The 25066-nt window shown below is 44.5% G+C and overlaps 2 protein-coding genes and 1 long non-coding RNA gene across 4 annotated transcripts in view; 1 reads left to right on the top strand and 2 right to left on the bottom strand.

The window, feature by feature from the left end:
* The window catches only part of Ptger2 (prostaglandin E receptor 2), a 13457-nt gene extending 12547 nt beyond the window's left edge, over positions 1 to 910 (bottom strand). For both annotated transcript variants that reach the window (XM_021661217.2, XM_060390664.1), the window contains exon 1: positions 68 to 910. In XM_021661217.2, coding sequence (XP_021516892.1) covers positions 68 to 910 — 843 coding nt within the window. The remainder of the gene's footprint in view (positions 1 to 67) is intronic.
* Positions 790 to 16096, top strand: LOC132656398 (uncharacterized). The gene is made up of 3 exons (XR_009594129.1): positions 790 to 926; positions 1565 to 6708; positions 16043 to 16096. It is a non-coding gene; the product is annotated as an uncharacterized LOC132656398 (long non-coding RNA).
* Positions 15715 to 25066, bottom strand: Ptgdr (prostaglandin D2 receptor). The gene is made up of 2 exons (XM_021661222.2): positions 24054 to 25066; positions 15715 to 17885 (listed from the first exon to the last, which is right to left on the bottom strand). Exons 1-2 carry the CDS (start codon positions 24891 to 24893, stop codon positions 17655 to 17657), a joined length of 1071 nt encoding a protein of 356 aa, XP_021516897.1. The 5' UTR covers positions 24894 to 25066; the 3' UTR covers positions 15715 to 17654.

Raw genomic sequence — 25066 nt, 5'->3', positions numbered from 1 at the left:
GTGTGTGAGCAGAAGTGGATAGGGTGGGGTGAGAGGCTGCATGCCTCCGGGCTGGGCTGTGACTTACTGTGAAAGGCAAGGAACAAACGGCGAAGGTGATGGTCATAATGGCCAGGAGAATGAGGTGGTCTGTCTCCTCCGCCATCGAAGTCCTTTCTCCTCTCCTGCGCGATCCAGGGCCGCCCAGACCACTGCCTGAAGATCCGCAGCGGCTTCGTCTGCCCCGACGGTGCATGCGAATGAGGTTGAGGATGACGCTGATGTTGCAGCCCAGCACCGCCACGATCAGCAGCAGCAGCACGGTGGCGTACAGCTGCAGGTATGCGGTCCTCCCGTGGCGGATAAAGCACCACGTCCCTGGACAGTACTGGACGTACTCCCCGTAGCTGAGCAGCGGCAGGGAGCAGAAGAGCAAGGAGACCGCGTAGATGGCGGGCAGCACAGCCAGGCCCCCGCGACGCGAGAAGCGGCGTCGGTAGAAATAAGGGTGGCCAATGGAGAGGTAGCGTTCCAGGGCCATGGCGAAGAGCATGAGCATCGTGGCCAGACTGAAGAAGGTCATAGCGAAGGCGAAATAGGTGCACGCGCCGCTTTCGGGAGCCAGGGCCACCAGGGTCTGGTTCCGCGAATACGAAGCCAGCACCACCGGACTGATGAGGCAGGTCCCCAGCAGGTCGGTGAGCACCAGCTCTGTCACGAGCACGTGGAACAAGGAGATAGAGGTCCTGCTGCCCGCACTGCAGCCCGTGTCCCCGCGCCAGCGGCGTGCCAGCAACGCCAGCGCGATGAGGTTCCCCAGCACTCCGGCTGAGAACATCGCCGAGCTGATGGCTGGGCTTTCGTCTGCGTGGAGCCACTGACGACTCTCGCAGTCCTCCACTCGCCCGGAGTCATTGGAAGGATTGCCCATGGTGGAGAAAGCAGAGGTGAGTTGCGCTCTCCTCCAGGCTGCTACCTGACAGCAGGAGGATCTGAGCGCCCCGGTACTCCCAGACACAGCAGGGAAAAGGGGAGGGACCGAAATCTAGAGCTCCCTTCCGGCCCCAAGCTCCCGCCAAGAGTAAACTCGCTGGGGCCTCCAGACTGCTCACAAAGTCGCTACTTCCCTGCAGCATCCGGTCGCCCTTGAGGTTCGTGCGCCTCACGGGCACTAGCCCAAGCTGCCTACCAGGCTCTGAAAAGCTGCCAGGGCCCCATTCGACGCTGTCCGGGGCGGGTCCAGTAGTGGCATCTAGGCTAGCAACTTCAATTGCCTGCAGGCTGCTGGCTGGGCTCTAGAAGGGGTCCCAGCACTCTTCCTTCTTGAGGGGTACCTGGGCTAGAAGTTTCAGGCCCAGGGTCAGGGCCCTCTGAATTCAGCCCAGAAGTCTTTAGTCCAAGAAGATGGCTGGGAACCAAAGCAGGGTAGTAAGGCTGGGATAACAGAAAGGTAAACCAACTCAGCAAACTGAAGCTAGGAGGGCCCGCCAGGTGAGATGCGAAGAACAGAGGGACTAAGATAACAAGACTGCAAGTAAGAACAATATGAGAGAAGTTATTGTTTTGCTTTGTATTTTTTTCCTAGGAAGATCCCCACAAAGGTGGGACAAAAAACTGAAGGAAGTGAAAACAGCCTGTCTGCCCGAGGAATGGAACCATGTACACCACCAGGCGGCCTACTGTACAGCTGCTTTGATTCAGTTACCAGTCTTTTCCCAAGTCAACACTGTAACAAACAGCAACTTGTTTAAGCAACCTTAACAATGCAAAACAGAAACGGTTCTTGTAGTCTAGAGTCATGCTTGTGGCCATGGATGGAAAATAGCTGCATTTTAGTGTTCTCTACTGAAGCTCAATCTTGAAGAAACTGTTGATAGGTTGTTTACATTCATCTTTGCAGTCAGTTAACTGTAAAGGACCCATTGGAAAGACTCATTCCTGGGAGTATGTTGGTGTAATTGACCAGTTTCACAATGAAGCTGACCCAAATAGTTGCTTGTCATCTGTTGTCATAGTTCCAGAGTAGTGAAAAGGCACCAGTGTTTTGAATTTTTCTAAGTCCAGCTTGGCAAACAATGTAGGTAATTATATGCTACTAGAAAAAACAACACACACACACACACACACAAACATATTCCATGTGGGAAAAGAGAGTACACCTTGCATTCCATGACTTAGCTCACCATGCTTCTGCCCTGGGGGACTGTAGTACAGAGGGGTTTTCTAGCAAATGAAGGCAAGCAGAACCTATTTGTGAAGTCTTTGGGCTCATTTTGCACAGTAGCAGCTTTTCACTCCCTTGCTAAACTCTGTAGGGCAAGGATGGAGTGGGTGTCAAAACTCCTCTAGTTCTCTTTCAGGCTGTAAACGGCAGGCCAGTAGCATCCCCAACCCAGCCATCCAAAGCGGACTATTCCCTACCTCACTTTTGTCCCATCTTATCCCAAGAGACTGGGGAGAATGGAAAGAATCAGCACGATCCTGCTGCTACAATTTTTCCACTGTGTTTAATTCCCAAGTGCTTCATAATGCACCTACAACAAAAGCCCCTTGTTCCACTATGTCTCTATGTGTGTCACTAGCTTTTTACCAGATGAGTACATGGTGGCAGGTCTCTACTGACTGTAATGAATACCAGAGACCAATTTGAATCCCAAACCCCTCTGCCTTTATCTTGTTAGTCTCCACTGTGAGAAGATTCTCACAGAGGTGTGAATCCAGTTGCTGATGACCAAGCTGTATCCACACCCCTTCCTCAAAGACAACCCCTCAGACCCTTGGATAGGCACTTCAGGGACATGAGACAGCCCTGGGTAAATCTGGGGAAGGAAGCCAGTATCAAGTCCTGGCAATGAGCCGAGGGCAAACATTTAGGCAGGGATTCCCTGATAGCAGGTGCAGGAAGTTTGTCTCTAGTGGAGGTGGCAGTGGGTCTTCGTGGGTAATCCCTACGTATGGGTGGAGCTGTTGCCAGAAAAAGACTAGAGCTGAGTCTAATTCTTGGGAACTTATATCTTACTGATTATTCTACTGGGCTGCACACTTTCAGTTGCCACCTATCCAAGTTACCATTTTTGTTTGCAGTTGTTGGGCAGAGAAAGGTAGCAGCTCTACTCTGTTCCACCCTTCAGAAGTCTGACTGGACAGTTAGTTTACGTCCCTACTTCCTCAGGGAGACCTCAAATGGGTTCCAGTAAATTGAAGTCTCATCTTGCAGTTTGAAAGTTACTTCTTCCCATTTCTAATTGTACTGTCAGCGTCTCAATGCAATTTCAGTTTATCCGGAATCTAGAATTTCTTAACAGAAAACACATTATCACCCTCAGTTCTAAAACTGAGCCATAAAGCTTTGTTAATTTTCAGTTCCTGTTTGTGAGGCCATTGTATTTGGGGAACACCATGTGCTTAGTAATTGTGTGTCAACTTGAGCAGGCATGGAATGCCCAGAAACTGACTAAGCAATATGTCTGACTATATCCCGGAGAGTGCTCTAAAGAGCTTAGCATCCACACGGGTGGACTGACTGAAGCAGATATCTGTACCAATGTGGGTGGGCCCCATCTGGTCTGTTGGTGGCTGAATAGAACTAGAAAGGTAGAGAGGAAGGGTGATTCAAAGCTTGAGCTGGGGCGTGGATCTGTCCGCGGCATTCCTAATCCTCAAGCCTTCAGGCTGACTAGGTTCTGAAACGTCAGCTCTTCGGTTTTGAGACCCCTTCCAACCGCAACTTCAGCTCTACAAGTGGATACACATAGAGAGACACATGTAAGTCAATGGCTAGGACACAGTGTGAGAAAGCTGTTGCTAGGCAGTTTTAGAGTTTAAGTGCGAAGTATAGTATTGACAAAACATTGTGAAGCATGTGAATGTATACACAGAATACACGCAGACACACAGATAGACACATATACGATTGGTTCTTTTTCTTTGAAGAACTCTGACTATTACATATTAGCTGAAACCTGAAATTCATAATTTTCCTTTATAAATCTGTAATTGAAGGGCAAGCTACCTACTGTGGGTCATTCAGAAGAAGAAGGCATAGATAAACATGAAGGAAAGAGAACTACAGGAGGAAGCGAACATCAATGCTTACATGGTTCTACTTACATTATTTATGCCTTTCAAAACACTAAATCTTTGTGATTTCTTTGCATGTCTAAATTTTTTTTTCTCAAGACAAGTTTTCTCTGTGTAGCCTTGGTTGTCTTGGAACTCACTCTGTAGACTAGGCTGGCCTTGAACTCACAGAGATCTGCCTGCCTTTGCCTCCTGAGTGCTGGGATTAAAGGAGTATGCTACCATTGCCTGGCCTAAATAATTTTTTTTTCAGAGAGTTCTAAGAACACCATCTGTGCCCCATAGTAAGCCAGACAAGGGTCACATCACTTCACTATAGCAAACAGAAGTAACTGCAAGATAGAGAGCTGGGATCTAGTGAACCATTTTTGGTTTCTGTACACAAAAGACCTGTGAAATTTCTAGGCTACTAGGTTGCCTGCTGGTGGTTGTTTCCTGTTCTCCAGCTCTGTCATTCCCCATAAATACTTTGGCTTTGTGTAGCCAGGGTCTTTCCCTTGAAGGTGCCAGTTGCTCCCTATGCTAGTCAAGATTCAGCCAGAGAAACAGGTCCACTGTTAGTGATAAATGATGCAGAATTTATTATTCAGCGTAGGGGCTGCTTTGCTCCATAAGCTAGCCAGCAGCCACGTGACAGTTTAAGTTTAAATTAATTAAAGGTAAAAATGCAGTTTCTCTAGGTACATTTCCAGCCATACATGACTCCCCTACTGAGAAGGTTATGTGTGAAATGCTTCTCTCATTTCAGAAGTTAGAGTTAGACAGGGCTGCCTCAGGCCCTCCAGCACTGCTTCTCAACCGTCTGCATCGATGTAATACAGTCCCTCATGTTGTGGTGACCCCCAACCATAGAATCCTCTCAATACTACTCATGACTGTAATTTTGCTACTGCTATGAATCTTAATGTAAATATCTGGAGTGCAGGATATCTGATATATGACCCCCAAAGCAGCTGCGACCACAGGTTGAAAACTGCTGTCTACATGATGTAGGTGTTGTTGGAGGAGACCACAGTGTTTGTCTCTAACTTTGGTTTTTGTTTTGAGGCTGAACCTCATTAAGGACCAGCTAGAACGGCAGTCAGAGTAGAACTCTGGTCAGAGGAGAGCAAGAACAGATCAGAACCATACAGATAAACTAGAAACTCATAAAGGTCTGAAGCCTTTGAGGGTAAACTGTATCTGTTTTACTCCCTCCAGCTTCAGTGGCATCAGTAGCCTGTGAAAGCTTGATGATATTAATAATCTAAAACTGCACTTGGCTTTAGAGTTGAAGGAAACATTGGTGGAGACTGAGGAGCTTCAAGTCTGGGTGAAGTCTTATGCAGCAGGGGTGTGTGAAAGCCACTGGCATGCCCAGAGCCTTGCACAGTTATCAGGGACACTGATGCTGCTTCTCTGCAGCTTTTCAGGGAGCATGCAACATGTCACTTGTGATCAGCACTAGCCTGGGACTGTGTAAAGATCTGAATGGCCTTTTCCGTTTGCTTGGATGACTCATGCTAGCTTCCATAACAGCTCTGCCACGGGCTCAGGCCTATGCAGTGGAGGCAGGGTGATGGGAGAGACAGAGCTAGTGCGTGCTCCCCTCTGCCCTCCTCTGCTTTCTCATTAGAAGAGGAAAACGCTCTCCAGGAATACCAAAACAGGCAAAGAAGGAGCTAGAAACAGCTTTTGAATCACTTGAAAGCGTTTTTAAAAAATCTATTGAGAGATCTCATTTGAAGTGGGTAGTACGTTCATTCACTTTCTAGTTTGAAAACTGGTAATCCAGGAAAGAACTAAACATTATCCAAACTTCCTATAAGAAATATGTCTCAAGGTAACCAAATAAGTCCAAGTGATGAAAGTTTTACTGTTACCTAAGAATATAGACAGCAAGACAGAATTAGAAAAATCTACGTTCTCTAATTCTTATCAAAATTAGTGATTTAGTTTAAGTATGTTGAATTATTCTTAGAATATTTAAGTACTTGGTTGTTGAGACCTAGAAAGTCACGTAAGACCAAAAGTCACACTATCAAAATTGCATTCTTGTGGTGGGAAGCAAAGAAGGACTAATGGTTCAATGAAAAGCTCAAACTGGGCCAACAGGCACCTCAGGTAAAAGTGCTTGCACCAAGTCTGATGACTTGAGTTTGATTCCCTAGAATGGTCAAAGGAGAGAAATGATTCCTAAAAGTTTTCCAAAGGAATTCCAAAATTCATGTGCATACATGTGTGCAAAAGTATGTGCACATGCATGCGAGAATACACACTCACACACACCAATGAATAAATGTAATATATTTTGCAAAAGCTCAAACTGTCATTGCCTAAGACTGAATCTTTGCATGCAATCTATGCTTATTTTCTCAGATGGGAACAAAAAGCAATGGGAAGTAACACTTATGCTACATTCTAGATGTAAGACATAATTGGTTCTTTTGCATCAGAGCCAACCGAGATCAAATGGCGCAGGCTAGAAGGCCGAAGCTTTTGTTGCTCTGATTGCTGCCTGTGAAAATGGAAGACAAAATAAAAACTTCTCAAGAAGCTTTAGCTTTTTGCTTGGCTTCTGGTTCTAAACAGCTTAGCTGCAAAACTGGCTAACAGAAAAGAGATTATGCACCTGAATTTGGGATTTTATAATTCAAACCTAGTAAACAGGTAAGACTGGGCTCAGGGTTGGAAAGTGGCTGAGCCAAATGGAACTTGAGGATTGTGCAAAGCTAAACCCCATTTCCTTCTGTAACTGCAAGAACAGGAGAGGCCAATTTCAGAGTTGTGCTATGTTTTGTGCTGTGCTGTGCTGTGCTGTGTTTTGTTTCGAGACAGCACAGTGCTTCCTCACCTCACCTCACCCTCCTGTCTCAGTCTCCCAAGTATGAGAATGGCTCACGTGTGCTACCACAACCTTAGCAGGAATGTGAAGATTTCTGCATAAGGTTATCTTCTTCATGTGGCTGAGCCTGAGCCTAGGAGTCTCCTTGGGAGTGGGGGAGTAGCATCTTCTACTATAGCTGCCTCCTCTGCAGCTTTACAATCTCGACCTCTGGGGAGATGCCCCAGAAGGCTCACTTTCAGTATATTCAAGCACTTGGGTTCCCTCTAGAGGAACAATGTCAAAACTGTCAAAACTTCATTTGGAAATAACAAGAAAAATCTGATTTTACCTAGCTATAAAAATTTAAAGCATAGAGGTACCACTTGAACATTTCTAGTCGGAAACATCCTTTGAAGGTGTCTTGTGCTAAAGCACACATGAAACGGGCACAGCCACTGTCTTTGCCACTGTTCAAGTCCTTTCTGTGTAGTAACACAGGAACAATCACTTCCACTTTCTGAACTATAAGCAGTGAACTATAAGCATCCCTCCCAGTGTGGGACAGCTAGATTGCATCCAGTTCTTATGAACAACCATTCTTAACATTTGTATGCCTGTAGCATTGCTCATGTTTGGCCCTCCCTTCTTCTTTCCTTCATTTCCTTTCATTTGTGTGTGCCAGTCAAGCTGCCATCAGCTGTCACCCCACATTTGAGTTCTGGTCATAGGATTAAATCTGAGCTGTGAAATTACCAAATCATAGCATGTGGAATCCTCTGAGATGTCTGCTCATTTGGATACCACTTTCTTGTAGCGATTCATTTGAGATAGGCTCTCAGGACATAGTCCAGGCTGACCTCAAAGTAGAGATCCTCCTGCTGCTGCTCCTAGTCGACATCACTTTCATCTGAAGTGGGATTAAAAGCACAAATTTCAAACATCTACTTAGCACTGGGTACTGCTGTCTTGAAGATGCTTTGATAATTTAGTGGGCCAACACTTTTGGAATTAACTTGATTTTGGGTGGGTGCAATTTTTTTTTTCTGAGTTTATGGATTTTATTTCCTTTCTTTGAGAGTTTCTGGAAACCCGGTTCTCATTTTGTTCTTCATGGCCCACAAGCTCAGAGATTAGCACTCTACCAAAGGTGAGAATTCTAATAAGAAACCTTGCTCTATAAACTTAGGCCTTAAAGGGAAGGCTAAGGATGAGTCAGAAGTAAAGCTAAGCTATTTTCACTGAGAAACACATGGGGAAAATAGAATTCAGTTGAACAGACAGAGAGGGGACACTAAAGAAAAGAAGAGCCTTGCCCATGAGATGTTATAAGCATGTGCTGGCTGTGGTTCTCTGTGAGCTTGTAACACCAACTTCATTTCACCTGGATGATCCAAAAGCCTCATGCCTGCTTAAGGTTTGGAGTTGTTCAAGATCAGACCTTAGTCAGTGTTCTATTGCTGTAAAGAGACACCATGGCCTCAGCAACTTTCATAAAGGAAAGCATTTATTTGGGGCTGGCTTATATTTTCAGAGGTTCAGTCCATTATCGTCTTGGGGAGAAGCATGGTGGCCTGTAGGCAGAGCTGGAGCTAGAGAGGTAGCTGAGAGTGCTATATCCAGACGAGCAGGCAGATGAAAGAGGGCAGAGATACTGGGCCTAGGTTGAGCCTTTGAACCTTCAAAGTCCACCCTAAGTATCACAGTTTCTCCAACAAGGCTACATCTCTGAAGAGTGCCATTTCCTGGTGACCAAGCATTCAAATCCCTGAGCCTTGGGGGCCATTCCTATTCAAACCACCACACCCAGGAATGTAAATGCCCATGGGAGGAAGGCTCAGACAGAGAATCTCATGAATATTGCTTTTCATCAGATTAAGCACCCCAGGAATGAAGGTACCATTAACCACAATTGGCAGGGAGAGACCTAAATGATATCAGAGATCCATCATTATCTGACTTTTCTTTTGGTCACTGGGAAACAAATAGACTTAGGTTTGTGAACATTTCCTCATGCAGGCAAATATGGCAGTGTGACGCAGTAATTCTAGTACCTTGGAGATGGAGGATCACCCATGATGGAGCCCAACCTCACTCAGCTCATACTGAGTCCTAGTCTCAAAAAACAATACAAGAGCATGAAGAGATGTACCTCTAGGCCATCAGGCACACCTTGGTTATGTTTGCTCCTGGGCATGCCTTGAGGGATTATTGGGGCTAGGTTAGTTGAAATGGAAAGATAAACCTTAACTGTGGGCAACACTGATCTGTAGGCCTTGACTGAATATACAGGAGAGATGGGGCTGCACATAAGCATTCATCACTCTCTGCTTTTTCATTGTGGATGCAATACAGACAGCTGCCTCAAGCTATTGCCACCATGACTTCCCACCATGACGGGCTGTGCCCTTCAACTGCTAGCAGCCAGACCACCCCCTTCTTCATTCAGTTGATTCTTGTGCTTTTGTCATAGAAACGGGAAAGGTAATCGATATGGCAGGACATCTATAGATCAGTATGAAAAGGTGTGTTAAAAACAGGGAAAGGCTCGAGAGGAAGCTTCATAAAGAATTTCCAAACCTCAGTCTTTACAAACACCATGTGTACAACACCACTGTTAACAAGGAAAACACATCAGAATCTCAGGGAGGGTTAGGCATGGGCGGCACATGTGTGTAATCTCAGCACTTGAGAAGATGAAGTAGGAGAATCTCTGTGAATTGGGGGTGAGCCTGAGTTACATAGTAGCCCCCATATAGTGACAGGCTGGACTGTATCAGTTACTTTCAGGAAGTGCAGAGTGTGGCTGCAGTGGAGCTCAGAGTGGAAGCCAGAGGCCCCGGACAGCCCCAGAGTGGAGTGTGGAGGGGCAGCAGCAGCAGGGGCTGGGACTCTGAAATGAGAACTGAAGCTGCTCAAGTCTATCACAGCTATGGGTGTTTCTGCGTTGCCGGAGCCTGCCTGGAGGAGCTGAGCTTTGAGCTCCTGTTGATCGGAGCTGAAGGGGCCAGAGCCAGGGCAGTGCCTGAACCACATCTCTCCTCATGAGGGTTGGTTCAGGGTCCACCCACTACTGGGTCCCTTATCTGGTTGGTGAAATCTGATGGCCTTAAGTTGGCTGCTGTCTTAGAGAGGCTCTTTTGGGTTATCATCTAGCATCAGGCTGTCAGGGCTAATAGCTGAAGTGTTATAAAATCAGATATACAGCTGGCCCAGGAGATGTGCCTGATAAGGCATTATTTGTGCATTACCCACCCACCTCACTGGGGTTCCCCTCAGGATGTCCATTTTAGAGTGTGAGGTGGTTAGTAACAATTCCTAGCCCAAGGTCAGTTTGTTTACTGCATGATTGTGGTGGCAACTGTCCACAAACAGGCCAAACAGGATCAAGGCTTTTGACAGACATGCCTTTGGTCTCTTCCAGGGTCCCATGCCTGGTCAAAATCCCCTTTGTCATAACTTGTGTAGGATGGGTCATTCTTTTCTTCTTTCTTTCCTGATGTTTCTGGCTTCCCCCTCTAGAATCTCTTTTATCTTTGTTATGTTTTGGGGTCTTTACAGGGTCATGGTTGTTGTAAAACTTTTGATAAATTTAAATAATTGGGACCTAGTCATATTGCCAAATCCTTCTAACTTCTGATTTTTTTTTCTAATATTTGGGGCCAACTGCATGATAAAAGCAACATTTTCTGGCAGCTGCCTTCAATCTTAAAAGGGGCTCATGAATATTGTCAGAACCTCCTTATCTTAGTCAGTGTTGGGGTATAGATCACTGATTGATAAAGGACATAAGCCATGAAAGAGGAAGAAGTAGAACTACTTCCCTCTTTCCTGGGTGCAGCTAGTTGCTTAGATCAGGTGGTCAAGGGAGTTGAGGGACAGCACAAGCTTGGAGCAAGTGACCAAGTAGTCAGAGCCCCAATATAGTGCTCTAGTAGCAGAAGGGGGCAGGAAATTTCCTCCAGGAAGATTGAGAGAACAGACAGAAGTTTGGGATTTCTCTGGGTGATGTGGACAACCCAACAAGAGGGTACAGGTCTCTTGTACCAGAGAAAGCCACTAGTCAATACAGAAAACTGTTTGGGGTTCTGGGGTTTCCCAGTCACCATATTCCAGATAGTCTAAACTGTCTGTCACGGGGCTACCAGACTCTAGAATACCGCCAATCAATTTTAGAAAAGGTCCAGAGTTTTCCATTCAAGAAACAGACATCATATCTATCTTCTTTCCACAAAACTCTCTCTGGGCCTGTGGTCACCACCCACCACTCAGGAGCCCCTCCTGCTAGCATCACCATAGCAACAGCAGCAACTTCCTTCTGCCATGGTTTCTGCCGGAAGGGGGTGCAGCATGGGTGATCCAAGAAGGCCCACAAACATGCATGGCCAGCAGCAGCTGCTGTCCCAGGAGGCCCACTCCCTTTCCATTGTAGATTTTTTTCTCTAGTCAACAGAACTGACAGAAACATGCCGAGAGAGACACAGTAAAGGCAACCAGGGGTTGCCACCACACATCTCACGCACCTCGACAGACCAGGGGAGTCTGGTGACGTCTCACCTGGTCACAGACACAGATCTCCACTACTAGCCTCTCCTTTGTGTCCTAAACAGAAGGTGCCTTAACCAGACTTACCTCTAGAGGTGACAGACCAGGAGACTTTCAATTTTGTTCCCCTTTCGGGGTGGAGGTGTCAGAGTCCTCAGAAGTGTTAAGCAGTGATCCATCAGAGGGAATCCTGAGGCCCTGATACATCTCAGATGTGCCCACCCCAAGAGTTCCTTAACCACCACACTCTTTCCGGCTCCAAGAGGCTCCCAGACCCCCAGTGTCTCAAGGTCTCTGGAGATCTCACTGGAGCCTCCTTAAATGCTGAGAGGCATTCACCAGAGAAGACTCTGTGGATACTGGTTTAAGCCGATAAAATGTCAGCCAGCCAGCGACTACACTGGATATTTAGGATCTCAGTCCAGCACCAAGACTTCCTCAGGGCAAACATTTTAAGCACAGAAATCACATCCTGGGTCGACATACCTCAGTTAGCAAGAATGGTTTACGAGAAGCAGAACTACAGAAGATCAAAAGCAAGGTTAGTTGATGAAATAGGTCTTTTTTTTTTTTTTTTTCTCATATTGACAGGTATTGCTGCCTGCTTACTTGCTTTTGAGGCCTGAATGATTCTTCCATCATGGTGTCAGTTGTGCCAAGGTCTGGAGGCTTGTTACACTGTTATTAAATTGATGTAGGCAAGCTACTGGTTTCATTGTTTGCCCAGATGTCTGTTCTGTACAGTACTAGCTTAATCACAAGTATGGTTATCTATGATTCAGGGCTTTGTTGTTTCAAAACTGTTCCCTTGTGGTGGTTTAAATGAGAATGGCTGCCATAGGCTCACATGTTTGAATACTAGGTCCCCAGTTGATGGAACTATTTGGGAAGGGTTAGGAGGTGTAACCTCATGAAGGAGGTATGTCACTCACTGGTGGCGATTTGTGAGATTTCAAAGCCCCCGTCCCCCAACATACTTCTTGATCAAGATGGGAGCTCTCAGCTGTCCCAGGTTCCTGCTCTAAAATTCTGAAACTGTAAGTCCCAAATTAAGTATTTTGTTTCATAAGCTGCCTTGGTCACCTGTCTTATTATAGCAACAGAAAAGTAAGCAAGACAGCTCAAAATGGCAGCACTTGGTAACAGATGTACTGGGTTGTACAGCTGTTAACTTTGTCTTATATTTCCAATTAGGGCATCCTAAGTATGAAGTCATCAAGATACTTTATAAGCTTAACTGAAAAAATACTTTTTGGTTTTCTTGATGGTGCTTGATTATTGTCCTTAGTTTTGGCATTTCAGAAATAGAAATGACAATAAAAATCAAGTCTTTTGATTTGCAGATTCTTTGCCAGGACACGGTAAACTCTAGACACCATCATGGTGATGCCTTTAAAGACTAGACTGATTTTTGAATCCTCAGTTGTCTCAAAGACTGGAATGTTCCCCTTGTTAATAACAATGAGACCTGCTGATCCTTTAACTAAGTTGGGCCATTGTGAAAGGCAGGGAGAGGAAGCCCAACCTCTTAGCTGTGAATTTAGGGTTGTTCCACCTGGCGGCCATTCTGGGAAGAGAAAGCCATCCACTCAAGGCAGTCAGAGAAAGTGGTTAGCCTCATCTGAAGATAAGAATCAGTTGATCCTCTTTGGGGAGGAGATGATGGAGGGGGCTACAACCAGGTTGTAAAGTGAATAGATTATATATATATATATATATATATATATATATATATATATATATATAAAAGAATTAGTAGATCTAAAATTTGTGTTTCTGCTAATTTCCAGGTAAAGAAGCTACTGTTGCTTGTCCAGGCCACACTTTAAGAACTGTTGGCCTAGTGTGCCTGGCTGTTAAGTGTGGGGACTGTTCAGGTTTGATGTTTATCGAATTTCTACTTTCCTGAAGTTCTAGGAATACCCGGCAAGTAGGCTTGAAACTAAAAAAAAAATATATAGTTAACATGGTGCTTAGTGTTTGCTTATTGTCAACTTGACGGCACCTGGAATCATGTAGGAGACACACCTCTGGCACACCTATGAAAGATTATTAGCTTATTAGCTCTATTACATAAGGCATTAGCTCTATTACATAAGATTAGGTTAGCCTCTGGGCATGCCTGTGAGGGACTAATTTGATTTGGCTAATTAAATTGGGAAGACCATTATGGGTGACTGGACACTGGACTGGATATGAGGGAGGAAGTGACTCTACACCACCCCTGCTCCTTGACTGCACTCACAGTGCAAGCAACTCCGGCTTTCTAGACCTTCCATGGTGGAGTACCTTGCAACTATAAAACAAAGTAAACTTCTCTCCCTTAAATGTTGCTTTTGTAAGCATATTTAACCACAGCAACAGAAAAGTAACAAAGAAAATTAGCTTTTTCTTAACCTGGCTAAGTGGTGTATGTTAAAACTCACAGTCACATAGTGACTTTCAACCATTAAAACGTCATGACTTGAGTCCTGCTGTGCCTAACATTAGTTTTAGTTCACATTTGAAGGACAGGCCCTTTGAATCATTTTTATTTTTTGAGGGGAGTCTTGGAGCAGGGCTTCTCTGGGCCTGCGTATACAGTTTCTGTGTTCCTTTTCAAGTACAAAAGTCATAAATACCCGTCCTCTGGTTGGCGGGTTGCACAGCAGGGAAACCCAAGGCTGTTTCTAAACTGATCACTCCCTTTGCTGGTCCATACAAAGACTGTAGAACTGTACCAGGCTTGGCACACCATTCTCATGCTCTGTGGTGCTCCTGCCTGCTCCGTTCACAGTCCAGGGTGAGCCTCTGGCTGTATCCTTCAGACTGCCCTCGTTTCAAAGCCTCCAGTTCCCGGCAGGCCTCCAGAACCCAGCTCCTACTGGTGACCACCACACTCTATGGTGTGAAAAGAGCCTTCTTTCCACTTCTTCTCCAGCAGGTTTGGGTTGTGAGTCCCACACTTCAGTAGAGTGAATCTGCTAAGCTTGCGGCCCTTCCTGCCTGCATGCCTCTGACCATTCTGATCCTTTGGACCCCAAGCTCACCCTTGCTGCCTTTTCCTCTCATTCTCTCAGTTCAATTCTAGACATCCTTTCAAAAATACTTCCATGTAAAGAAACACTTATCTCAAATCTTGGAAAACACAGAGAATGGTGGGAAAATGTCCATGGACAAGAACAACTGTGATTCGTGCTTCCTTGGATTTATTTTTGCAAGATATGTTCTTCATGTACATGTATTTATTTATTATTTTTTATTTTAATTACAGGTCTTCATGTACATTTTTATTGGCCACACCTTAAAGTAGTTTGCGTCCTGCTTTTATCACTTAGTGTTACAGAAAAACTTAAGAGTTTTCTTAGAGTTTATGTTATTAAAAAAATCTTTTTAAATAGCTGTGGGCTTTGTGGATATGCTATATATACATAAAGGTATATTTTAAGTTTTGTTTAGTCCTTATCTTTGTTAGTTTCACTTTTTTGCTATTTAAAGATGGATTTTTTTAAAAATGTTTTTAAAATTTTTTTAAAATGTAATTTTGGCATTATTTCTAGTTCTTCTTTTGGGTCAAAATTCCAGATTGGAAATACTAGTATCCTAGATCTTTTTAGGCTCTTGTTGTGTACTTGGTAAGTCTGCTACAAAGAAAGGGTTTAGAAATTTACAAGCTTACCAGAAGATTGTGAATATTTACATTTCAATAACCTCTCTGAATTTCATAAGTCATAGTGTTTTGCTTGGCTCTCCATCATTTAATTCACCTTTTGTATTTCTTTGATTTGGCTAAATGTGTTTCTACGTTTCTTAACTATGTATGTTCCTTCTTCAGTGGCCTGATTTTTAATGCCCCTTTCCATTTTCAGTTGGCATGTTTACCCATTTTCAGTGTTTTAAGGAAACTTCTACTTCCCGTGAGGTTCCTTAGACAAGCCTGTATGCCACTCTGCTGGGGTCATGTTACAATTTTTACAGTGTCTTGTCTCCCTCCAGTGGACAGCGAGCAACTAGCAACTAGCGCCTAACCGATTGTCTGTGTCAATGATTTAATAGGATAATGATAAACCAGAGAGGGTTCCTGCACAGTAGACTGTAACTAGACATGCATTTCATCAGAGCGTTTTGTCAACATTTCATGTAAAAACAAACAGGGGCACTAAGCGCTGGATAGGCCTAGGCAATTTTGTTTACTGTGATATAAGTCCTACTTAGGAAGCTTCACACTTACATGGCTAGAGATTGAAATACTGCTGGCAATTATTTGTTCATTAAAAAGCCACTGATGTTTGTCTTTTATCTCAAAAAAAGCAATTTCCTCCACAAAATATTATAAAATTAAGTTTATTGATTCATCTGGAGCCTTATTGAATTAGCTGGACAATTACCATAGCATACCTTATAAAAGTAGGCCACAATAAAGATGCACTTCCTCAGACCAAAATGAAAAAAAGTACATCGTTCACATTAAACGGAAACAAAAGCTAAACCAAAACCAACTGCATTTTTTTTTTCATCACGTCATACTCTTTTCTATTTTTGGTTGTGAGCCTAGCCTTTAACAGCTAAGCCATCTCTTCAGCCCCATACTCTCAATTTATACTTCCTATAGTCTTGATTTGGCTTTTTTTTTTTTTTTTTTTTTTTTTTTTACAGTTTGGCTATACAAATACATAAATTAATACCATCTCTGAGAGCTCAGAAAAGCCGAAGGTGAGAAAACGGGTTTTCTGCCGTGGTGGAGAGCAGAGAGCTCCTCCTGCGTTTGGAAGGGACTGCCAGCTGGAGGCCTCGGGACCATCTCAGAGTCTGAGTGACCAGCTCAGGGACTGGACAACTCTCTCAGTCCCCCATCTCTTTACTACAAATGCTGAAAGCTCTTGCTGTGAGCTTCAGCTAGGACCACAGGTCCTGCAGCAGGGGTGCCCCTCCCCCACTTTCTCTTTTGGCCATAGTGTTGTTGACCCATGTGAACTCTACCTTCTGTAATTAAAGCACTCCACTAGGTCTTTCTGACTCACCTTTGCTCTGGTTCTGCAAGCACTGCTGGGTGCGGGGGGAGGGGGGCAGGCTTGGTAACATCTCATTGTATCTAAAAAGAGCAGAAAGTAGCAGAAATCGGCAGGTGTGAAGGTCACTGCCATCACCCACAGAGGCTGAGTCCTGGGTGGGCCTGTTACTGTGTAAGTTCCCTGTGAGTTCACACAGCTAAAACTGGTAAATAATACAGCTCTCTGGTAAGTCACAGACCCATGCTTTCCCAAGAAACCTAAGTCCTTTCCCACAAAGAATCCATCAGTGTGATAAACGAAGGTTTCATGAACTGAAAATTTTAGGCTCAACATCCATTCCCACTGACATCCCTGCCTCCATCACAAGAGACCAGACTTCAAAAGATAACAGTTTCCCCTTTTCCATTTGAGTTGTTGGTGGTGGTTGCATCTTGCCTCATTTAGACTACACGGAAGTTGCACATCTTCACCTGAGGGAGTGAGCACCTTGAAATTGTCTCCCCAAATGCCTGACCTGATCTGGTTTCCCAACTCACTCCTCTAAATAGTGTCTATAATTCAGATTATTCTTAGGCCATTTGAAAAACAAACAAAAAAGGCAGCAATTATGATACAAAATAAATTAGGTTTTACTGGAAAAAAATAGTATGAGCCATTGCTAACATTGTTCAATAATGTCCACCACATAATTATAAACAAACAGTGATGTTGCTACCATATTTAAATAAAAACCCATAGGTCTTCAGACTGATCTAAAAATTTAGGGCCACCAGGTACAAATGTTGGGACAATTATAGTCATTGTTATAACATTGTTAACACTGTTTACAATATACACATTTTAGTTTCTGTTAATAGCACAAACTTTTTAAATGGAGCAAAATGGCTTACCGATATAGAGAAACAACACATTGTTAAATCACATACCTTTGAAAATAAATGTTCTAATTATGGGAGATAGTTCGAATATATTTTTCTTATTATTAAGTGTGTGTGTGTGTGTGCACATGAGTGTAGGTGCCCATGGAAGCCAGAGGTTCCAGATCCCCTAAAGCCAGAGTTGCAGATGGCTGTGAGCCCCCTAATGTGGGTGCTGGGACTCAAATTTCTCTGGAAGAGAAGTTCATGCTCTTAAGCCATCTCTCCAGCTCCCCACAGGAGATCATTTTTAGGGATTTAAATTGTAAGGTTTTTCCAATCATGGTTCTTTGTCTGACTATGTGGAATCTTTTCAGCTTACCAGAGCATGCAAAGCCCTCATAAAGTGGATTCCCTGTTAGTTTGGCAGGAATGGCTGTGCCAGTTTCTGTAGATCAGAGGTCTTATGAAAATCTTGTGGAATAACATCCGGAATACTGAAGTCCTGAAAATGATGAAAATCCAGGGGTCTACGATTGAAATCACAGACAGAAAACGCAAGGCTTGGAGGTCTTCTGAATCTCCTTCAGCTGTGCTGACAAGTTGAAAGGCTCCATAGTAAGCACGATACTGTTGGGGAGGGGAAAAATAGTTACACAGATAAAGAGATAGAAGGCTGATGGAAGGAAGGAATCTCATTATTCTGTTCATCTTAGCCTGGAATCACCCCATGGCTGAGGCATGTGGGTGAGGACCCTGAACAGTGGGAAAACTGAGGTACATCCTTGACTGTTCTACATTCCAGGGTGTTGCCAGATTACAAAGGGGCCAGACTCCCACACACAGATATTTTAGCTGGTGCCCTTACACACATACTTACTTCAGTCCTGCCTACGTCTGTCCACTCTTATTAGTTTACTTAGAAGTAGCTACCACACATATAGACACACCAGTGAGATGGGGCTTTGAATAGAAGTGAAAATACAGGAAATATGACCAGTAAAAGCCATGAGGTAACCAGACGAAAGGACTGGCTAGCTCATGTAAGTTGTTCCTTTGGTTAAGATAGATTCTATATAAGATGGGGTAAGGGGTACCCAAAGATAGATGCATACTTACCTGTGTCCAGTCGCCTTCAATGCCTTGATCTTACCTTGGGTCCTTGTTTTCTCAGAACTCTTGAAGTGTCTCAAATCATGAGTCTCCCTGCCATTCAGGTCACATTGCTGCCTAGATCAGCACAATCCCAGACCACCATTCTGAGGATTGATACCTTTTCTTTTGACATTACACTTTCCATGCCTACTGAGATTCTAAATCTACAATGAAACAAATAGGCCCTAATGGAACAGAAACTACAGAAACCCAATATTAGTAGGGGAAACTGTAGTTACGAGCACTCAAGGCCATCCACGATCATCTCTCAGAAAAGATGCAGGTTCCTAGAATCAATATCCAAGCTTTTGACTCCCTTCTCTACAGCATTTCAGCGGTCTTGGCTATTTCAGTCCAGTGCTTGTGAAAGCCGCCTTACATTAGACTCATTTGTTCCTGGTATATGGACCCCTTCTCTCTTTGTTCTTGCTTCATTTTACCAATAGCAACAATAATGGTTAGTGACCCCCTAGAACCTTCAGTTCCCTGGCATTGGTCTAAGTCTTTTAGGTTTTTCATTTTCTCCTCACAAAAGTCTTGTGAATAAAGACAGTCATTATTTCCATTTTTACAAACCTGGAAATGATTATTAAATAGCTGAACAGTATTGTTCTTCAAATCAATTTCAAATAATTACCCTCTTAGGAGCCTCTTAGAGATGGTGGCTAAAGGTCTTAGCATCCATGTTAGAATCCTCTCTTCAGAAATGTGGCTTTCAGGGAAGATGTGCTTTTTCTGTTTTTACAGAGAAGGCCACTGTGCCTGCTTTCCAAGATTCTCATGAAGTTGGAATGAGATAGTATGAAGACAGCTTCAAGAACAGGTTCTGGTATGTTATAAACATTTGATAATTAGCTGTATATTAATTTCTTAACTAGGAGGTGCCCCTTTAATCTGCTAAACTCTCCTTTAGCCTTAATCCTTACTACTCCCTTGCAGTTTGTGCAGGCTCATATGATATTTTTCCTCATTTTGTATCTTCCTGGGTTACAGTGAGTTAGATGAGGTAGGTAACTAGATGTAGACTGAATGGATACGACTCAGACCACAACCTCAAGTTGATATTAGAGGCAAATATTTCGAAGGTGTATTATGTATTTGTTAGTTTCCTCCTCAGAGACGAGTATGATAAAATGTAATTCCAACCATGCAAGAATGTTTGATAAAGGAATGATACTTATATAATTAAAACACACCATTTTATCCATATATATATGTGGATATAGTGTGTGTGTGTGTGTGTGTGTGTGTGTGTGTGTGTGTGTGTGTGTGTGTTTAGGTTTAGGGGCACCATAGAACACATGTGAGAGTTGGAGGTTAACTTATGGAAGTTGGTTCTCTCTTTCCATCATGTGCTGGGAATAGAACGCAGATCATCAGGCTTGGCAGCCAGCACCTTTACCTGCCGGGCCTTCTTGCCAGACCCATTACTTATCCATTACTATCCATTATTTATCCATATCTACTCTATTAGGCTATTTTTTCTTTTATTTATTTATTTTTCTGCAATGCTGGGGTTTGAAGCTAGGATACAAATGATTCCTAGGCAAGTTCTCTGCCATTGAGATAAGGTTCTGTCTAGTGTATTTATCTGTGTTTTCAAGCCACTGAAGTTTTTATTAGAAGTAAATTAAGCTGCAATTTTCAATTGGCTCACTTACATGAAGAGCAGTATGGAGGCTGGGGAGGTGGCTCGGTGGCTAGAATATTTACTGCTCTTTCAGAGGATCCGAGTTCAGTTCCAGCATCCATGTGGGATGGCTCACAACTGCCAGTAATTCCAGCGTCAAGAGTTCCAACGACCTCTTCTGGCTTCTGCAGGCAACACACACACACACACACACACACACACACACAACTAGAAAAACAAATGTTCTGAAATACAAAATGAGCATTCATTTGAAAGAGTGTCCTCAGGTGAGTTTAGGAGTCATTGAGAAAATGTTTCTTTTGCCAAGTTGGTGACTTTTTACATGGGAGTTGGGGATTCAAACTCAGGTCCTCACATTTGCATCACCACTCCCAATGCCCTACAACTACATTTTATGAGCTTCTTAGGGTTATTATATAGTATAACAGATTCAGACTTGGAGTTGTATGGGTCCTTAATAATTTTAACTGTATTAAGAGGTCTTGGGAGATAGAGGCAGATGGATCTCTGAATTCAAGGCCAGCCAAGGTCTATGTAGTAAGTTCCATGACAGCCAGGGCAAACACAGAGAAACCCTGTCTTCAAAAAACAAAACAAAAAAACCAAAAGCAAAACAAAACCAACCAACCAACCAACCAACCAACAAAACAGAGGTCCTTATAAAAATTTCTCAAACTTCTGCCTTAGATGAGCATGCTGTCTTCTGAGGAGATCATATTTCCTGAAAATCTGCTATAGTCACTAGGCAATAGTAATAAATGAGAGCCACAATATTGATGTTAATTAGTAAGGCTAGGCACCCTGTTCTGTAACACACACACACACACACACACACACACACACACACCTACCTATTCCAAATTGTTTGAAACTAGAAAAGTTTTTGTTTTTCTCCAGAATGTGGAATATGTGCATACGAACAAGACACTGTTGTAAAACAGAACCCTCCAAGTATAACAGCCACCATTTTAATGAGATCTCCGTCTTATACACCTATGATCTGAAGGTGTCATTTTATACATTTTGACACAGGCACACTGTTTTCATTCCAGTTGTGGAATTTCCCACTTGTAACAGGACGTTAATGTTCAAAAGGTGTTTAGATTGTGAATCATATTGGATATTCTGCTCAAGAATGCTCAGTGTGGGCTGGCGAAATGGCTCACTGGGTAAAACTCCTGCTATGAAAGCTTAGGTATCCTAGTTCAACTCTCCAGAGTATAAAGCTAATGGTGAGGCACACCTGTAATCCAAGTGCTCCTACGGTGCCCTGGTTGGGTTTTTTGTTAACCAGGAAGCTAGAATAGTGGTTCTCAACTTTCCTGATACTGCCACCCTTTAATATAGTTTCTCATGTTGTGCTGATCCCCAACCATAGAATTATTTCATTACTGTAATTCTGCTACTGTTGTGAATCATAGTGTAAATATCTGATATGGAGGATATCATATGTGATCCCCCAATGGGGTAATGACCCACAGGTTGAGAACCATTGAACCATAGTCATCTGTGAAGAAGGAACCTCAATTGAGAAAATGCTGTAGGCAAACTTGTGGAGTATTTCTTAATTAGTGATGGATGGGGAAGGGTACAGCCCATTGTGGGTGGTGCCAGCCCTGGGCAAGTGATTCTGAGATGTATAAGAAAGCAGGTTGAGCAAGCCACAGGGTGCAAGCCAGTAAGCAGCAATCCTCCACGGTCTCTGCTTCAGTGCCTATCTCTAGGTTCCTGCCTTGAGGCCCCAACTTTCTTCAGTAGACTGTGATGTGGAACTACAAGCTGAAGTAAATCCTTTCCTCCCTTTTGGCCATGGTGTTTTATCACAGCAACACAACTATGGCAACATAGGAGGCTGATGGTCAGTTAGTCTGGCACACCAACAAACAAAGAGACCACGTGCCAATCAAAATGGCAGGTGAGGATGAGCATCTGAGGTTGCCACCTGGTCTCAACATGTGCACCATGAAATGCACATGCCCGTGCTCATACACATGTGCGCACACACATACATGCACTTATGTCATACGCAGAGCAAGGAAAGCTGTGTGTGTGTGTGTGTGTGTGTGTGTGTGTGTTAAACCTTTGTTAATCCTATAGGACTAGTACAGTTATCCCTCAACAGATGATGTCAGCCAGCAAATAAGCCACTACTACAGCTAGTGAGTGCTGAAACTTGATCCAGACCAACAATCACTGCTGTTGGCTAATGGCTCCTGAGAGCAATTCTGTCTGGGTTACAATTATCCCCAACTTTACAAGTTGTTTTATAAAATAACTTTCAAATATATTAGTTCCTTTAATTCTCACAGTTCCATAAGTGATACAGCTCCCCTTAGAGATGTGTCCAAAGGCTGTGTTTCTTTTCATTGTTCTTTACACTGTTTTTTGTTTTGTTTTGTTTTTAGTTATTCTCATTAAAGCACCCAAATGCTGCTCAACATTTTCATAGCTATTATTTGCTTTTGTCACAGAGTAAGTATACTCCAACTAGTCTGGAGCTATTTTTTGCAAAGGGTTAGAGAATAAATGCTTCAGGTCTTATAGGCCAAGGCATCAAATAATGAATGTTCCATAGATACTAACATAATCAGATAGAAAACATATCCCCACAATCTTTATTTATTATTTTATGTCTGTGGGTGTTTTGTCTGCATGCTTGTCTGTGTACCCTTTGTGTGCCCAGTTCCTGTGGAGCCAGAAGAGGGAGTCAGATCCCTAGAACTGGAGTTACAGATGGTGGTGAGCTGTCATCTGAGTGCTGGGAAACCTACCTTGGTCCTCTGGAAGAGCAGCTAATGATAGTTTCTGAGCCATGTCTCTAGCCCCTCCCACAACTTTTATTGATGAAATTAAAGCTGCAATAACAATAAATGGGTATACCTTTTTAAGTAAATACCCAATAAAAAGAATTTAATTATTATTATTATTTTTTGAGACAGGGTTTCTCTGTGTAGTCCTGGCTGTCCTGGAATTCACTGTGTAGACTAGGCTGGCCTTAAACTCACAGAGATCCACCTGCCTCTGCCTCCAGAGTGCTGGGATTACAGGCGTGCGCTACCTTTAATCCCAGCTGAATTTGATTCTTTTAAATAATTTGAATAGCGCTTAGCTTATTTGGAGCTCCAAGTTTTTGGTGTCTATCATCAAACTGATTACAATATTCATTTATAAAATTATTCTTAATCCTGGGTTGCATCAAGAACAGCAAGAAGGGCAGGATTGGCTGTGGCTGCGATTACGGCGCTGCTGATGCAGGGTATTTGTTCAAACCTGATACCCAAAGCAGCAGTTTCTTCATCATTCCTTCTCTGCCCACCATTTGTACATTGGAGCCCCAGTTAATGGAATTCTTTACCATATCATTGGCCAAGACAGAAACAAAACCCATCAGGACAGGTAAGGAAACAACTGGCACCTGAAACCTCTGAGCCTCTGCTGCCAACACCCTCCTTCTCTCCCGTCCCCAGCAGCAGCAGCAGCCACGAACCAAGTTTTCAGAACTAAATCTGTGATCTGTGTTTATCACTCACCTCTGTAAGCCGCTAGGGATGAACTAGCCCTTTTTCTTCGGGAGGAACTCCTGGACAACTGTTTCCAGTATCACTAAACTAAAGGGCATATCTGACAAAATAAAATACTACATAGCCAGCGCGGGGGTGGGGGGTTAGGGGATGGGAGAGAAGAGGACTAAGGTCCTCCACACACAGATGACAAGAGACTTCGGGAATCTAAGCTTCTGCTCAGGAGGGTTGTCTGCCTCTTGGAAAATTTTTGCTGAGTTCAGGAGACATTTGTCTGACATTCCCTCCTCCACAAATGGGGCTACACCTTAGGGCTGTGGAAGGAATCTACACTCCTGGGGTGTTGAGCACAGAATCACCCCCCCTCCAGCTCCTAGCACGAGAGCAACATCCCTCCCAGCCCCCCTCCCCTTTCCCACAGGTCTGCCTGAAGTGCCCCAGTTTTCCGAATTTTGGTGCCCAGCAACTCACAATTAAAGGCAGGGAACACATGGTGAAGAGCACGGTCATGAGAGCCAGCAGCACGAGGTGGTCCAGCTCCTCCAGGGGATGCAGGGACCCGTGCCTATAACCGGAGGCCGGCTGGGCGCGGTCCCTGGGGCAGCAGCGAGGGTAGTGCCACAGGCGCCGGTGCATGGCATAGAGGTTGTGCATGGCACCTAGGTTGCACAGCACGGTCGCGAGGACCAGCAGCGCCATGAGGCTGGCGTAGAGCACAGAGAAGCCAACTACCGAAAGCGAGCGCTTCTTGTGGACCATCTGGATGAAGCACCAGGTGCCAGGACAGTACTGCACAAACTTCCCAAAGCCAGCGAAGGGGAGCGAGCAGAGAGCCAAGCAGAAGGCGCCCACGACCGGCGCCACCAGCGCTCCCCGGCGCAGGGTGATGTGCCTTTGGTAGAAGAACGGGTGTCCCAGAGACAGCCAGCACTCCAGAGCCATAGCCAGCAGCTGTAACGTCGAGGCTAGCCCAAAGAAGGACATGATGAAGGCGAAGCCTTGACATAACTGATTGCCCCGGAACGGCAGCAGTTCCTGTAGGCTCCGGTTTTGCGCGTAGGAAGCCAGGACCACGGGGCTGATCAGGCACTTGCCCAGCAAGTCGGTGACAGTCAAGCCACACACGAGCACGTAGAAGACCGAGGGCGGGCGCAGTGGTCTCTGCCGGCCGGACCCCAGCCCGGAGCGTGCCAGCAGCACGAGCGCCAGCAGGTTGCCCAGCAGCCCGGCGCCGAAGAGCACACCGCCCATCGTCGGCGAGGAGCCCATTTCCACCCATGTGAAAGCGTGGCAGCGATAGGACTCATTCATGGCCCCTGCTGCGTCCAGCCGCGCCAGATGTGAAGAAGCCCGGGGCCGCTCCTGGCGCTGCTGGGACACAGAGGTAGCAAGGTTGAGAAAGCTCTCCTCCTAGCTCCTAGTCACACCCCTCCGGAGGGCGGGACGCCGCCTGGCTGTGAGTATCTGGCGCTGCAGAGCTAGAA

Source organism: Meriones unguiculatus, chromosome 9 (assembly GCF_030254825.1).
Source record: "Meriones unguiculatus strain TT.TT164.6M chromosome 9, Bangor_MerUng_6.1, whole genome shotgun sequence".
Taxonomy (NCBI): Eukaryota; Metazoa; Chordata; class Mammalia; order Rodentia; family Muridae; genus Meriones; species Meriones unguiculatus.
Note: the sequence above shows the minus strand (reverse complement) of the source record. Positions and strands in the feature narration are given on the sequence as shown.

What these genes read in the sequence shown, in the direction of transcription:
- Ptgdr (XM_021661222.2), bottom strand. Translation starts at nt 24,893, where the DNA reads ATGAATGAGTCCTATCGCTGCCACGCTTTCACATGGGTGGAAATGGGC. An exon ending in TGTGTTCCCTGCCTTTAATT is followed by an intron (nt 17,886 to 24,053) that starts GTGAGTTGCTGG and finishes CCTCCCCAACAG; the next exon opens with TATCGTGCTTACTATGGAGC.